This window comes from Microcaecilia unicolor, chromosome 4 (genome assembly GCF_901765095.1).
Source record: "Microcaecilia unicolor chromosome 4, aMicUni1.1, whole genome shotgun sequence".
NCBI lineage: Eukaryota > Metazoa > Chordata > Amphibia > Gymnophiona > Siphonopidae > Microcaecilia > Microcaecilia unicolor.
The window spans coordinates 267,203,988-267,221,346 of record NC_044034.1 but is presented as its reverse complement, the minus strand read 5'-3'; the positions used below and the strand labels follow the sequence as shown (position 1 = coordinate 267,221,346).

The 17,359-nt window shown below is 42.2% G+C and overlaps 1 protein-coding gene across 4 annotated transcripts in view; it reads left to right on the top strand.

Annotated features, from left to right (window-relative positions):
• Positions 1-17,359, top strand: part of ATP11A (ATPase phospholipid transporting 11A) — a 381,664-nt gene that overhangs the window by 308,465 nt on the left and 55,840 nt on the right. For all 4 annotated transcript variants that reach the window (XM_030201529.1, XM_030201532.1, XM_030201531.1 and 1 more), the window contains exons 22-24: positions 283-428; positions 532-591; positions 9,021-9,148. In XM_030201529.1, coding sequence (XP_030057389.1) covers positions 283-428; positions 532-591; positions 9,021-9,148 — 334 coding nt within the window. The remainder of the gene's footprint in view (positions 1-282; positions 429-531; positions 592-9,020; positions 9,149-17,359) is intronic.

The window sequence follows — 17,359 nt, the reverse complement described above, 5'->3', positions numbered from 1 at the left end:
AAAATCCACAATTTCGGGAATAACATGTATAAAATGTACATTTGGGTAGCTTGCCAGGTGCCCTTGACCTGGCTTGGCTGCTGTCGGGGACAGGATGCTGGGCTCGATGGACCTTTGGTCTTTTCCCAGTATGGCATTACTTATGTACTTATGTAAGCAATGCTGTAGATTATCATTTTGCACAGGGTAACACTGAAAAGTGCTTCCTATCTTCACTTTTAATTTGCAACTCTCCTTAATTTTAGGCTTATACTGTGACTTCTCAAATGGCTTGTTTTTCAGGAGTTATTGGCAAAGAGGGACGTCAAGCTGCAAGGAACAGTGACTATGCAATTCCAAAATTTAAACATTTGAAAAAGATGCTACTTGTTCATGGGCACTTTTATTATGTTAGGATATCTGAACTTGTGCAATATTTCTTTTATAAGGTAGGTCTCCATTGCTTCCTGCACTCCTATGTGTATATAGTCTGTGTTTTCAATGTATTAGGGTAAGGTAGAGCTTTAATTAATGACTGACTCTTTCTTTCAGAATGTCTGCTTCATTTTCCCTCAATTTTTATACCAGTTCTTCTGTGGCTTTTCACAACAGGTTAGTAAACTTATTTATTTTCATTTTATTGCCTTTCTAGCTCCCCTTATAAGCTGAATTTTGTGGAGACAGTCTGGAGTAACAGCAATTTCCTTATCGTCCCACCTGACTAGTCCAGACACTCAAGCTTTTTCCCTCCTGCCAGCAGATGGAGAGTGAGAAAATGTGATGTGACACCATGACATCCCTCTGCAGCCTCTTGACACTCGGTGTTTCTCAGTCTCCAGTAGGTGTTGGGTCTATAAAATAACTTTTACAATTTGCAGAGACAGCAAAATAAATAAATTAATAAAAAGAAGTTAAGACAGAGTCCTGACTTGCTGTTTTCAGCAGGCACCTTTTCAGGGCCTTCTCAGGGTTGCTACATCTGGGGTTCCTCAGGTCCCTCTCCCCCACCCTCTCCAACCACTCAACTACCCTCCCTTCTGGGGATCAGGGAGCCTGAAGTGCCCAGAATTTAACCATACACAACTCCAGACAGACGTGGTGCATTAAAAACAAAAGTTCATCTTACCTGGTTATGTGATAGATTGTCTCAGGAGATGGTTGTTTTCTCCCTGGTTCAGGGTTGGGGGCATGCAGAACAGCCCTCTCATTGGCATGTCGGTGTCGCACATGAGCCGGTTTTCCGAGGACAACCTCGCCAGCAGGGAACAACAGATGGTACTGTGGATTGAATCTGCTGACCAAAGGGAAGGCCATTCATGAGAGGTCCTGAACTGTTCGTGGCCGTGTTGGGTTGTTTTTTAGCATTTTCAGTTTTTATAGTATTTTCAATAGACTCTTTTTGTTATCCTCCTTGGATTGTCCTCACTGTTTTTTCTTTTTTGTGTCTCACGGTTTCGTGAGGTTTTTTTTCCTCCTTTTTGGATGTTTTGAATTGTTTCTTCGGAGGCCCCAACATGGCCTTTGAACAGTGGGATAATGTTCTTAGCATCAGCGAAGAACGTCTACAAAGATTACTACAAGAACCTCCTGACTTCACCGACAACAATGGCACAGCAGAATCTCTGAAAGACTCGTGGTTCTGTTTGATGAACATGAAGAAGAGTATCATTAGAAATGAAATGCATTACATGACTCTTACAGACTACTGCAGAATCAAGCATATCCCACAAGGCCTGAGGATTTCAAAAGCACCTACTGTGTTTACAGATGATCAGGTCTTTTTGAACCAGTGGTGTACAATCCCAAACAAATGCTCTTTGGACTTAATGATACCATTAGCTGAAACCTCAAAAAAAAAAAACGCAGTGATGATCTTAAAACTGAATTCAATGAATCAATTTAATCAGTTAAGAAAATAGATATCAATTTTGAACAAACGCATGAGGATTTCAATAAACGTATGGACATCTTTAGATCTGAAATCCAAAAAAACTAAAGAAAAATTCAAATGAGATGAAAGAAATTATCACATGGGCACAGTCTATCCATGGAGTAGAGCGAGAGATAGGAAGAAATCTTTTAGACGACCTATGTCTTCATCATACACATGCAGCCCTAGGCGCCCCTATCCCCATCCCACTACCACCAGACTTCAGAATCCAGTATCTCAAAAACAAAATCATAACACAGAAGAACGCAGTAGAAAACGCATACGTAGTGACTCAGATGATTTCTTCACCTCACCTCCAAGCAGCCCAGCGATTTACCCCTTATGAACAACAGGGTGAATCTATTTTAGATCGCATTTGGGCAAGAGACAAGAACAGGCAAAATCAGGTGGTTTTTCCAAGACGGAGAACAATATCCACAGAGGCATCACCCCCCCCCCCCCCCCACACACACACACACACGTGAGAGAGGCAGAGGCAGGGGATAGCAAGCAACGAGACAATGGTAACAGACCTACCCATCTTTAACTTATCAAATTTCACATTAGATAATATTCACATTTCAGTTTTACACAAAGGTCTGTCTTTTGTGCCATCCACATGGTATGATTCTTTTCAAACCAGGATCGATTTTACATAAGTTTATTAGGAAGTTACAAAGCACCCTTTTTTTCGCTCAACAATCTACATACACAGATAACTCAGTAGTTAGGAAGAAATCGAAATGGAACCCTCCAAGCCACATGGACCCACAAATTCAGGCATTTCAGAAATGCATTTTAGCAGATATTGCTAAACTAGAGCAACACAAACATTTGAGATATCACAACCTCACTAAAGCAGAGGAAAAAAGCATTGAGAGAGCTTTCCACTAATACTGACATAGTTATTAAACCTGCGGATAAAGGTGGTGGAATCGTTGTGCTGAATAGAAATGAGTATGTAGCAGAGATTGAAAGACAGATCCATGACCCCGAGTACTATCTTCCTCTAGATTCTGACCCCACAGATGACTTACAAAAAGATATCAGAGATTGTTCTCTTTGCTCACACTGCTGGTTATATCACTCAAAAAGAAAAGGACTTCCTACTATTGAACACCCTACCATTCCCACCATTTATACCTTACTGAAGGTACATAAGAACCCCATTCATCCTCCAGACAGACCAATCATATCAGCCAATGGCTCTATACTTGAACCCCTTTCCATTTTCGTGGATTATTTCTTAAGACCTTTTGTTCCTGCCATTGCATCCTATGTCTGAGACTCTGCCCATATGATTAACCAGTTAGATGCTTTTGATGGAGATCTCACCGATACGGTTCTAGTTACTCTAGACATAGAGCCTTTGTACACTAACACCCCACAACTAGAAGCACTGTCTATCATAGACTATACACTTAAAGGAAGAACCACAGTCAGTCGCATCCCCAACCGATTCATCTCGCATTAGCCACAATTGCTCTCACCAAACATTTCTTTGCCTTTCAAGGTAGATTGTTTTCAACAAATCAAAGGTACAGCCATGGGTGCTTCAATGGCTCCACACTTAGCAAACCTTTACGTGGCACACTTTGAAGATGTTTTTCTCAAGGACCACCCATTTACCCAAGAGGTTAGATTCTATAAACGATATATAGATGGCATCTTCATTATGTGAAAAGGCTCCATCACACGGTTTGAGGAATTTCACACTTGGCTCAATTCCAGACACCAAAATTTAAAATACCAAATGCAACATCATCAAGACACCATACCTTCCTTGGATATCCTGATACACAAAACTCCTTACTCATTCACTGCCATTATATACCGGAAGCCCACGGACAGGAACACACATTTACATTTTGAAAGTTTTCACCAACGTACTTTGAAACACCTCCCTTTTTCACAGTTTTTGAGATTACGCAGAATCTGTACGGATCTTTGGAGATTTCAAAGTCAAGGCAGCTAATATACACAAGAGGTTTTCAGACAGAGGATATCCAGAAAGAATTATCAAAGAAGGGTACTAGAAAGCATTAACAGCTGAACGAGAGACTCTGCTACAATACCAGCACCTGATCTGGTATTCGTTCTAAAGTTCTCACACTTATCAAATCAAGAAAACAATTAAAATTATGGCCCATTCTAGCCATCCATCCATGCTTCAAAGCAAAGAATATAGTTTTCGCACAAACTAGAAACAAAAATTTGAGAGATTCTAGTTCCATCCACACTACCGGATATCACAATGAACCATGTGGGTTAGGTGGGCATCATCCATGCAGCAAATGCTCAGTTTGTAAACACTCCATGAAAATTACAGAGTTCAAAGGTTCACAGACCGGAAAGGAGTACAATTTACATTTCCAATCAGACTGCAACATCAGCCATGTCATTTATGCTATCATCTGTCCGTATAAAAAAGTGTACAAATGATCAGTAAAAACCAGAATAATAGAACATAGGAGTTACATCGAAAGAGGAATTCTGTCCACACCACTCACAGAACACTGGACTTCACATAATCACTCCATCGATGATCTTCAATTTTTCGTTCTCAAACATCTTATCCAGAGATGGCGGAAAGGGGACATTGAATCAACTTTATTAAGAGAAGAACAAAGGTTTATTTTCTTTTTCAACAGTTTACATCCCAATGGTCTCAATGCAGAAAGAGACTATAATGTTTTTCTTTGAAACTTCACTGGCCATTACATAATACATTCATATTCGCTACACTCCCATGATTGCACTGTTTCCCATGTGATCACTTTTTCAATTCATTTTTAATTTTGTTACAGTGGTGGAAATAAGTATTTGATCCCTTGCTGATTTTGTAAGTTTGCCCACTGACAAAGACATGAGCAGCCCATAATTGAAGGGTAGGTTATTGGTAACAGTGAGAGATAGCACATCACAAATTAAATCCGGAAAATCACATTGTGGAAAGTATATGAATTTATTTGCATTCTGCAGAGGGAAATAAGTATTTGATCCCCCACCAACCAGTAAGAGATCTGGCCCCTACAGACCAGGTAGATGCTCCAAATCAACTCGTTACCTGCATGACAGACAGCTGTCGGCAATGGTCACCTGTATGAAAGACACCTGTCCACAGACTCAGTGAATCAGTCAGACTCTAACCTCTACAAAATGGCCAAGAGCAAGGAGCTGTCTAAGGATGTCAGGGACAAGATCATACACCTGCACAAGGCTGGAATGGGCTACAAAACCATCAGTAAGACGCTGGGCGAGAAGGAGACAACTGTTGGTGCCATAGTAAGAAAATGGAAGAAGTACAAAATGACTGTCAATCGACAAAGATCTGGGGCTCCACGCAAAATCTCACCTCGTGGGGTATCCTTGATCATGAGGAAGGTTAGAAATCAGCCTACAACTACAAGGGGGGAACTTGTCAATGATCTCAAGGCAGCTGGGACCACTGTCACCACGAAAACCATTGGTAACACATTACGACATAACGGATTGCAATCCTGCAGTGCCCGCAAGGTCCCCCTGCTCCGGAAGGCACATGTGACGGCCCGTCTGAAGTTTGCCAGTGAACACCTGGATGATGCCGAGAGTGATTGGGAGAAGGTGCTGTGGTCAGATGAGACAAAAATTGAGCTCTTTAGCATGAACTCAACTCGCCGTGTTTGGAGGAAGAGAAATGCTGCCTATGACCCAAAGAACACCGTCCCCACTGTCAAGCATGGAGGTGGAAATGTTATGTTTTGGGGGTGTTTCTCTGCTAAGGGCACAGGACTACTTCACCGCATCAATGGGAGAATGGATGGGGCCATGTACCGTACAATTCTGAGTGACAACCTCCTTCCCTCCGCCAGGGCCTTAAAAATGGGTCGTGGCTGGGTCTTCCAGCACGACAATGACCCAAAACATACAGCCAAGGCAACAAAGGAGTGGCTCAGGAAGAAGCACATTAGGGTCATGGAGTGGCCTAGCCAGTCACCAGACCTTAATCCCATTGAAAACTTATGGAGGGAGCTGAAGCTGCGAGTTGCCAAGCGACAGCCCAGAACTCTTAATGATTTAGAGATGATCTGCAAAGAGGAGTGGACCAAAATTCCTCCTGACATGTGTGCAAACCTCATCATCAACTACAGAAGACGTCTGACCGCTGTGCTTGCCAACAAGGGTTTTGCCACCAAGTATTAGGTCTTGTTTGCCAGAGGGATTAAATACTTATTTCCCTCTGCAGAATGCAAATAAATTCATATACTTTCCACGATGTGATTTTCCGGATTTAATTTGTGATGTGCTATCTCTCACTGTTACCAATAACCTACCCTTCAATTATGGGCTGCTCATGTTTTGTCAGTGGGCAAACTTACAAAATCAGCAAGGGATCAAATACTTATTTCCACCACTGTATATCTTCAGAACCATTCTCAAAACTTCAATATGATTATCCATTTTGTATATTTGAAGTTCATTTTATTTGTAATTGTGCATATATAGTATTTATGTATTTATTAATATCACACACATTTTTCGCAGATGTTTGTAAAGGTATTACTTAGAGTTGTGTTTAAAATTTTTTTTTTAATTCTTTATTTTTTTTATTTTTAATTTCATAGGAGTACATAATCATGACCATGTTTTTAGTATTTTCATATTTCACTTACATTTTTCTTTTTTTTTCCCTTTAATATTTAATCAGTTTTGTCATCTTCATTTCACTTTAGCCAACATTTTATGAAAACCAGCACACAGGATCAATAATGATTTCATCATATTTTATCAATATGCCTTTTATTTTTTTTACACACATGGGTCAATTTCAACGTATTTTAGATATGAGGTAATATAGCTTACTTTACTGGTTGTCAAAACCATATCTTTTACAGGACAATATATTCATTATACACAGAATGGAGTATTGATAGTTACAATCGTATACATATATTTATTTTTTATTCTTTTTTATTTTTGTATACAGTCACATATGCCCACACAGTGGGTCATTCGATATATCACTAAGGATTCACGTTGTACTGCACAACATTTTTCTTTCACTTTTTTCATTTTTTGATGCTCACAATTTTATTTACCACATTCTATTATCTTTTCAACTATTCATTTACTATGTCAGCTTCGATCGTTCGCACTTCAAAATACACAGCGTATGCATTGTGCAGCATAGCCATTCGCACAACTCACGAATGTAGATACCTTTTTCACATTCACTAATGTATGTATCTCATTCATATGCGTAAGTATTGGTTTACTAACAAATTTGTCTCACCATCATAGTTTTTTTACGTAATTAGATCATCTCTTGCATTTGGTGACAGGCTGTCATTCACACCAATCACTCATCAAGCACGTCACGCATACATCAACACAAACGTCATGTCCTTTCATTAACATTCTTTGGACAGACATCATGCCCTTTCATTCTGACATCATTCTGATTACACCAGTTTGGATCATTTATTGTAGCAAACAGCATGTTGTTTTGTTACTCAGCGGCTTTACGAGACAGGGAGGTAAGCACTTCACCTTTTTACAAGCTTGCACTTACTCTGTTTTTTATCTAATAATAATAACAGCCAATGGTATTGACTTGGTTAGACTTCTTTCAACTTTCACATTTTCGTTGCCACTAGATAACCAATTCCAGGGCAAGCCGTAGCTTCCCCAGGACTATCTCAATAGCTGACTATGGACTTTTCCTCCAGGAACGTGTCCAAACCTTTTTTTAAACCCAGATATTCTAACCGCTGTTCCTACATCTTCCAGCAAAGAATTCCAGAGCTTAACTATTCGAGTGGAAAAATATTCCCCCCTATTTGTTTTAAAAGTATTTCTATGTACAGTAACTTCATTGAGTGTCCCCTAGTCTTTTTACCTTTTGAAAGAGTAAAAAATAGATTCACTTCTCATTCTACACCACTCAGGATTTTTTAAACCTCGAACATATCTCCCCTCAGCCAGCTTACAGTGTCTATGACTTGCTGCTTTGTTAGAATAAATACTAAGAGTCAAGGGGCTGCACAGTGTGACTTCACAGTTAGTTTCTCAGTCTCCAGTCTTGGAAAGACATAATCCCAAGCATCTGGTCTGGTCTGAAGGGACTCAAGAAAAGAATATTAGCAGGTAAGTCTAATTTAGCCTTATCCCTGCCTCCAAGATACCTGTAAATGTAAATTATTGTAATACATTAACTTTTGCCGTATAAAAATGAAAGTATACTTTTTTTATTTTCAGAATGCTTTCAACTGGGAAGTTGCAAGTAATTCTGAATAGCTCGGGCATCAAGAAAAGCATAAGAGTATTTCACTGGGATCTATAAATGTATTTTGAATGAAAGCAAGGGCATAAACCTCTGTACTTTCATTGAGGGCAGTTTAAAAATATATATATGCATTGGGACAAAGGGCAGCATGTACTATTTACCAGTGAGTGTACTTCTGTTTCAAAACTTGGTACAAGTGTTCTCTTTGGAAAGAGCAGACCCAGTTGATTCTGCCCATGCCAGCTCCAAGTTTAAAATGGCAACCACAACTTATAGCAGTAGTCCCATGGTACCGCAGCTAGGGGTCAGGTCATTAGCAGTAGTACCATGTGACTGCCTCTAGAGGTCATAACCACCATTTTTAATCCATAACCAGCATTAGAACCCTACCACCAGGGCATCCTTAAGGTAGGCTGGTGGTGGTGGTGGTGGGGTGTTCTTCAGGAGATAGTGAATGCTGTTGGGGAAGTGGTGGATGCTTAGTTCAGGCCGTGGTGGTCAACATTAGTGACATTAATTTTAATCACTGTTAACATTTGTGTGTTAATTGCATGCATTAATGGTGATTGATCAACAGCACTAATAACTAGTATATAGTAGTTCATATGTTTTGTTTGTAACATACTGTCAAGCTGAGTTTCTTACAGCTTAACCCAAACTGATTATGTGCATCTTAATTCAGCTCGGTAATCCCCCCACCACCACTACCACCTTGATTTAGAGAGGATCTGTACTAGGTTGTCAGTCCCTTGGTCATGGTAGAAATAATATTTTCTTTTCCTTTTCAGGTCAATATCTAATCCTGCAAATGTAGTTTTATCTAAAAATGTGTTCTCCTTTTTACAGCCTTTATATGATACTGCATATCTAACTCTGTACAATATCAGTTTCACATCCCTTCCTATCCTCTTGTATAGTCTGATTGAACAGCATGTCAGTATGGATGTGCTCAAGAGAGACCCTTTACTGTACAGGTAAATCATTTTGAAGTCTGTTGTTGTATTCATTTAAATATTTGTATTCTTCTATTGATTCCAGAAATTTCATTTAACATATATGAAAGGAAAATAACACCTGTGCTTCCAAATTACAATAAAATAGAAAAAAATTATACTAAGCTTGTCAGTAAGGCCATGAGATGAGAGAGAGAGATCAAAAAAACACTAGGACAACCCAAAATTACAAAATTGATTATATCAGTTTAGAAAATAATCAGGTTGTATTTTTGTATGTTTAACTTGTCTTTGAAACTCTGTCATAACCAAGAAACAAAAAAATCAGGAGATATATTCGTTCCCCATGATGTACACCAAACATTCCATGTTTATTTTCCATTTTTTGTACACGAACTACGCCCTACCCCCCCCCCTTCCCCAATCAAGACAGTACACATCCAGACCCCACTTCAAATCATGACAGCCTTCCATTCCCTCTTTCTTTCCCTTCCTCTCCTACAATATCTGCAACAATTTTAGTGAGAAACCAGAGCCCTACTAGTACAACACTCGCTTGTAATTTAACATCCTCATTCTATAACTTGGCGCCTACTTTTAGGTACCAAGTATGCATGTATGTTATAGAATAATATCATTTAGCATATCAGAGCTGCCAATAATTGGCAGTTACATGCTTAAGTGCTAGGCGCTATTCTGTAACATAGTGTCAGTCACTTACCCCCTAATTCTACAAACTTGGGTACCCAACTTTATGCTTAGCATGCAAAGTTGGGCACCCAATATATAGAATAATAGAATAAGGTCAGTTGCATATGCAACTTAATAACTGGCTGTTAATTGGCACTAACAGCGAGTTATTTGCCTAAATTGGCATTAATTGACACCAGTTGGTAGTTGCACATGCAGCTGGCCTTAGTCACTATTGTAGAAGCAGTGCACTTCTTTTCTGTCATGTTCAACTTCTAGTGGGGTGTGGCTGTGGAAGGGGCTTGGGCAGGTCAGGGGTGTGCCTATGAGTTACATGCACGCATTAAAAAATATTAGGGGTTATGGGCCTTATTCTATAAAGGTTATGCTCTTAAATTTACACTCCTAAAATGCGAGCATAAACTGTGCCCCTAAATTTATTCTCCTAATTTAGGACCTATTTCGCTCATAGATTTAGCATACATTTAGAAGCCTAAACTATGCTCTTAAATTTATGAGCATAAAATTAGGAACATAAATTATGCTCATTAGGAGCATAACCTTTATAGAATAAGGTCCTTTGTGCCTAACTGCTCACAGTTAGGTGTGATACTTGCACCAGCCTTTGACATGGCACGTATTGTGTTAACATTGTAAGTAGTACACTATGCCATACTTTGCATTGTTATTTGAATATTTTTACTGCTGTAATTGTCTATTGCTCATGTTTGATTTGTTCTTCCTGTACACTGCCTTGAGTGAATTCCTTCAAAAAGGCGGTAAATAAATCCTAACAAGTGCGCACACCTAAAGTTAGCTGCGAGACCACAAACTTGCACTAGTTTTCTATAACAGCATTTCTACGAGGAGCTGCCGTTATAGATTTCATGCTCAGTGCACATCATCCTGGGGCTTAAATTTCAGTGCCATTTATAGAATTTACCCCTAATGTGTAACTGTCAGCAGGGCATACATGTGGTAAGATTATAGGCAAACCATGGGTTTGGCGCCAAGCAATGCGCACAACTTATATAATAGTCTCTGTTGCATGTTTTGTATAGTGGACATAGGGGCACCAATTTATGCCAGCCATTGACCTGTTGTAAGTGAGCACAGCTAAAATTCACTTCACCAGCATACCTTTGCACTAGTATTCTATAATGGCTTAGGAGTGTCTTAAATGTTATAGAACTGGTGCTAAATGTGCCCCATTGTGGCACCTACATCTTGGTACCAGGTTATACAATTGCACCCCTAAATGTTTAACTTCTGACCCTTAGGATCTTGCTTTGGAGTGTTCACCATGCCTAACTGTGCTATCTGCATCAAACTCCATTCCTCCGTTGCCAGTAGAAAGGAGGATCCAGACTTTCCAGGACACAAAGATCCTTTAGTGCCCAACTCAAAACCAGCTATTTTGGGGGCGTTCTGGGGCTGGATCAGCACATAATAATCAATCCTATCTTTATGCTGTTTGCCATAGCTGGTTAAATGCTGAATATTGCACTTAATTGTCTATGGTTTCACTAGCTCCGTAAACCTGGAAATTCAAAGCTGGAGCCCAGACATAGACCAGCATTGAATTTCCGGGCATAATGCTGAGTTCCACCAGCTGAATATTGACCCCTTATTGCACTTCTTAAAAAAGTCCGTTACCCTTGGGGGTCATAATCCTCTCTAAAGAAGCAATTAATGTCTGCCCTGGAAGTACTATTTGGAGTTCTCTTTTCTGTTTGCCCAACAGGGCATTGAAATTCCATATAATTTGGCAAGCAGGTTCCTCCTCCCACTCTGGATCCAAATATTTCTCCAGCTTTGTGCCCATCACTAATTCTCCCACATGGAAAGAAAAATGTAGGAGTGTAATTTTATGAAACATTCTATATATTTAAGGCAGGTCTTACACACAGAAAGGGCTCTTATTAAACTATGTTGCTAGATATGTGCGTAAAAAGTATACACACGGAGAGAGTGCTTCTTATTTTTACAAGATTTGTGCGATGGCATTCCAGGGATTGTAGTTTGGGCAGTTGGAGTAAATGGCTGCGACTAAATTTAGGAAAACAAAAAGTGAGGAGAGTGGATGAGGATACCAACAATTGTATATTTATTTACTAAAAAATTAAAAATTAATAATTAAAAAATAGCAATGTACATAAAAACGAGCGCTACGCGTATTCTATAAACCACACTTAACTTTAGGCGAGATTTATACAATAGCACTAAGCACACTTTTTTTTCTGCACTGATTTTTTTTTTTTTAGGCTCCTAAATTTATGTTTCTAAATTGACGCTCCTAAATTTAAGAGCATAAATTACAAGCATAATGTATGCTCCAAAATAGATTACGCTCATAATTTAGGAGTATAAATTATTCTCAAAAATTTAGGAGTATAAATTTTAGGAATGTAAATTTAGGAGCAAACCTTTATAGAATAAGGCCCATACCCCTGGATTCTGTATAGCGTTCCTAGAGATCCACGCTGAAATCCAAGCATATTCTATCACAATGCACGTAACTTAATTGGCTTAACAAGCCAATTGGTGTTGATAATGGCTGTTAAGCAATAATGAGCACTAATTGGCAATAATTACAATTTACACGCACAAGTTGCTAAGCATATTCTGATGCATGCAGGGAAAAGGGGGCATGGTTATATGTGGGGAAATGGGCGTTCCAAAATTTACGCACGTAGTTATAGAATGTGACCCAGTGTGCCTAAATCTCTGTGCCGAAATTTACACCATGTTTTCATTGGCATAAATGGATGCGTGTAGTTTTAGGCACTGGGATATCAACTAAGCATTTTCTATATACATCGCCTAAATCTCGGTGCCACTTATAGAATATACTTACGTGGAAATGTTTTCTGCGCTGGGTTTTTTAGACCCATAATGTCTAAGTTGGAGATGAGCATAAAAATTAAGCTCCCCTAAATTAAACAACTGCCTTAGATCCTGACAGGAGCAATGGATCGCTCCATCACAATATGTGATAACGCACAGAAAATTTTTCATGCGCAGTTATTCAATATACCCAAGTATATCCCGGAGCAGTATCAGAATTGATACAAATTGGAAGAATGATGGTCGCCATAAGGCCACTACAAATTTATTTCCATGCAAATCTCACTGTCACCAACACACTTTGGAGAGGGAGGAAAATACCTGTTTTAGTCTATAAAACAAATTTTTAATCCAGCAAACACACCATCCTTCTCTTCAACTGCAATGATATGGAGTACAAAGCACTATACAGTCAGCCTCTGAGGTGAAGCAGAATACAGGCCAAATCATACTTTTACAAATCTTAAAATCTGAAGGCCCACCCCCACCGCTTTTCCTGATCCCAATGACTGCCTCAAGCTCTGCATAGGAAGTTCTAAACACCAGAATGTACTTTCCTTAGCGTCAGCAGCAGATGGAATCCAGAGACAGGTGGGTTGTGATCATCTACCAGCAGGTGCAGATAGAGAGCACTGATTTGTACTCTGCCTTATGATAGTGTGCTCCTGGAATCCTCAGTATTCTCTATCTCCAGCAGGTCAGTGGACATTCTTCTACCTGCTTTTGTATTCATCTGGCTGCAGCTTCTGTTCTGAATTTCTGGTTCAGTAAGCTTGGAGGTGCTAGGTTGTGCGGTGCCAGATTTATGGGGTATACCTAGTGAAGCCAGGTCCCTCTCCCACCCCAGAAGACTCTCCAGCCCTTTACCACCTTCTCCTTCCTCACAGCATTCTTCATTAAGGTTCTTAAAAAAAAAGATTTAGCAGTGGTAAATGCTATTGGTGGTTTTGTGTGGGCTGTTTTCAGAGACTGAGCCATTGGCTCTGTTGCAGCGCTGCTTCCTGGTACTGCTGGGCTCTCCCTCGGGTGAGTGTTACCCTTTTCCATTGGGGGTGGGGGGGGTCCTGGTTCTCAAGTCCTTTTTTTTTTTTATGGCAGCAGAGGTTAAGTGCTGTTCCCATTGTGGTAAGTGGCGAATAGCATTGGGGGCCTCTCCTAGTGGGATGTTTGCTCTTGGAGCCTGTCAGTGCAGCGGTGGATTTGGGCATGAGTGTTTCCACACTCAGGACGTGCGCCCGGCTTATCTTGTTTCCATGGTGTCAGTGGCCATCTTGGATTCCCGCGCGGCTGACGCCGCAGTGGCGGGAACTAAGTTGCAGATGTCCGACTCAAGCGTGAGCTACCTTGCAGGTGAGAGGACTGAGTTTTGGGTGCCTGGGGGCGGTTTGGGAGACGGAGAGCCAGATTTTATTTTACTCTTGCACAAAGCCTATCTTTTGAAATGGGCACAGCCAGTTTCGGGTTCAGCATTACATGTGCCTGACGTCTCCTTGGACCCTTTGGCTCTCACAGGTGCAGGGGGACCCAAGCGGCTCCACTTGGAGGCTTTGTCAGATGAGGGATCTCTGGCTTCGCCTTTGGAAGACCTTGAGGAGGGGGAGCTGATTGGGGATGAACCAGATGATCTCACAGCAGTTCGAGTATTCATTAGTAAGGTCTTGCAGGCTTTAAATATTTCGTCCTTGGACGTGCAGCCCTCAGCGGTGGCGAATCCCAAGATGGCCAGTACCGCAGACCTCTGAAAGCCTTCCCAGTGCATGAGGCTATGCAGGAACTCATTTCTGCACAGTGGGCTACACCAGAGACTAGTCTCCAGGTGGCCAAGGCAATGTCTCACCTCTATCTGGTAGCCCAGGAGGAGTTAGACCATTTGGTAGCAGCAGTCACAAAAAAGACTACATTGCCAGTGGAAAGCGGCATAGCTCTTAAGGATGTTCAGGCTGCAAGCTAGAATCAGCTTTGAAGTTATCCTTTGAAGTCTTGGTTCTAGCTCTTTGAGTGATGGTCTGCAGCTCTTAGGCTGCCCGTGTGTGCCTCTCGTGGGTTCAGCAGGCAGCTGATGCCATGCTGGAGGCCGGAGCTCAGCCTCCTTTGGAGTTTCCGGATGTATTTGGCGGACTCATGACCTGCTTCATATGTCTGCCAAGCAGATCTCCCTAGTTGAAGTTTCACACTGCTTATGGTGGCAGCAGTGGCTGGTTAGGCTGCCTTTTAAGCGCAAGTTCTTGTTTGGGGAGGACTTAGAGAAACTGGTAAAGGACCTAAGATACTCCAAGTCTCAGCATCTATCAGAGGTCAAGCCTCATCCTCCAGGGAAAGCTGGTCCAGCCAAGTCGCGGTTCAAGGAGAGCAAAAAGTACTGTCCGGGGCAGTCTGATCTTTCGCTGCGAGCTCGGTGTCAGCAGAAGCAGTCCTTTCGGGCAGACCGCCGCTCAGGAATAGCTTCCACTGGAGCCTCCTCTGTTGCACGACCCTTGCAATGATGGTTTGTCAGTCCACTCTGTTCCCAGCATAGGGGGACGGTTGTCCCTTTTTTATGAGGAGTGGGCCAAGATCACGTCAGACCAGTGGGTCTTTGATATTATTTGAGACGGGTAGAAATTAGAGTTTTCCTCTCCCGTTGCACATTCTTTTTTGGTCTCCCCATGCGCGAGCACCCACAAGCGGGCATCAATGCGGGACACCTTACAGGGGTCTGCTTCAATTAGGGGCGGTAGTGCCCGTCCCATGCCACGAATGGGGGATGGGTGGTTGTTCCATCTATTTCGTGGTTCCCAAAAAGGAGGGTTCATATCATCTGGTCTTGGGCCTCAAAGGGGTCAACCAGTGCCTCAAAGGAGTCAACCAATGCTTCAAGATCTGTCATTTTCATATGGAGATGGTCAGGTCTGTGATCGCGGCAGTTCAACTGGGAGAGCAACTCACAGCATTGGACCTCAAGGAGGCGTACTTACATGTTCCCATTTGGCCTTTCCATCTGCGTTTTCTTCACATTGCAGTGCTGTTGCATCATTTTCAGTTTGTCTCTCCCTTTCAGCTTGGCAACAGCACCACCGACCTTTTCCAAGATCGTGGTGGTGGTGGTTGCAGCGTTGCACAAGGAGGACATCAGAGTTCATCCATATTTGGACGATTAACTCATCATGTTATCACCTCAGTGGGAAAGTTTGAGGGCCACAGCCAGAGTCATGGAGCTCTTACAGTCCCTAGGCTGGGTGATCAATAAGAGTCGGCTCCAGCTTTCTCAATCTCTCGGGATACTGTTTGACATGATACAAGGTGTTTTTGCCCAGTCAACGTCTGGTCAAGCTGCAATCTCGGATCTCCAGGGTGCTGCAGTCTCCCACACTCAGGGCAAGGGATAATATGCAGGTCCTGGCAGCGATGTTGGAAGTAGTCCCATGGGCCTGAGCGCATGTGAGGCCCTTTCAGTTCTCCCTGTTGAGCCGGTTGTCTCTGGTTTCCCAGGATTACGAGCTACAACTCCGGTGGCTACTGGTAGCAAAGACCAGTTTGGGCTGGTGGTTACGGGAGCAGAATCTGACTCGCGGAGTTCCGCTGGCCCTGGCCAATTGGGTGGTGCTGATTACCGATCCCAGCCTGTCTGGTTGTGGGGCACATTGTCTGTCTCAGTATGTTCAAGGATTTTGGTTGGTGACAGAGTCCCTTTGATCAATCCAATCGTTTGGAGCTCTGGGCAGTGTGGTTAGCCCTCCGGGCATTTGCACAGCTAATGGAGAGGAATCTGGTTTGAGTACTCTCGGACAATATGTCAACAGTGGCTTACATCAACCGTCGGGGGCACTCGCAACTCTGCCTTGACGTGTGAAACGGACTTGCTCATGAGTTGGGCAGAGCGTCATCTCCCAACTGTCGTCAACTCACAAAACTGGAATGCAGAATGTAACAGCTGACTTTCTCAGCTCGCAACAAGGTGGACCCAGGGGAGTGGGAGCTTTTGCACCAAGTCTTCTCCTTGATAGTGCAAAAGTGGGGAGCCCCAGTGATGGACCTCATGGCAACTTGCAAGAATGCAAAAGCTCCCAGGTTTTTCAGCAGGAGACGGTTCATAGGGTCGGAGGTTATCAACGCTCTCCTTCAGCCGTGGCTAGGCTTTCCCCCGTGGCCCCTCATTGGGTGAGTGCTTTGCCAGATTCTACATCATCCAGGTCGAGTCTTGCTGGTGGCCTCCAGACTGGCCTCGACGTCCATGGTATGAGGACTTAATAGTGCTGCTGATAATCATCCCTTCCATCTTCCGGTGGGCAGGGACCTTCTGTGCCAGGGTCCATTGGTTTTGGACGATCCCTCCCCCTTTGGTCTTACGGGCCTGGCTGTTGAGAGGTCAAGATTGAGAAGGAAGGGGTACTCGCACAGTGATTGCTAACTTACTCTGCGCTAAGAAGTTGTCTACTTCAGCAGCATATGCATGAGTTTGGAATGTTTTTGAGTCCTTCTGTTCCAACAGAGCATTGTCTCCATTTCATGCTTCCCTTTCACAATTTTGCCCTTCTTGCAAGAGGGTTTGAGAAAGGACTTGTCAGTCAGCTCGTTACGAGTGCAAGTCACAGCGCTCACCCGTTATCAGGGATGGGTTTCAGGTGCCTAGCTGGTGCTTCGTTCTTTGTAGGGGGTGTCTTTCGAGCCATTGCAGAAGGCCACTCTGAAGGATCTCACGCTGAAATCAGTTTTTCT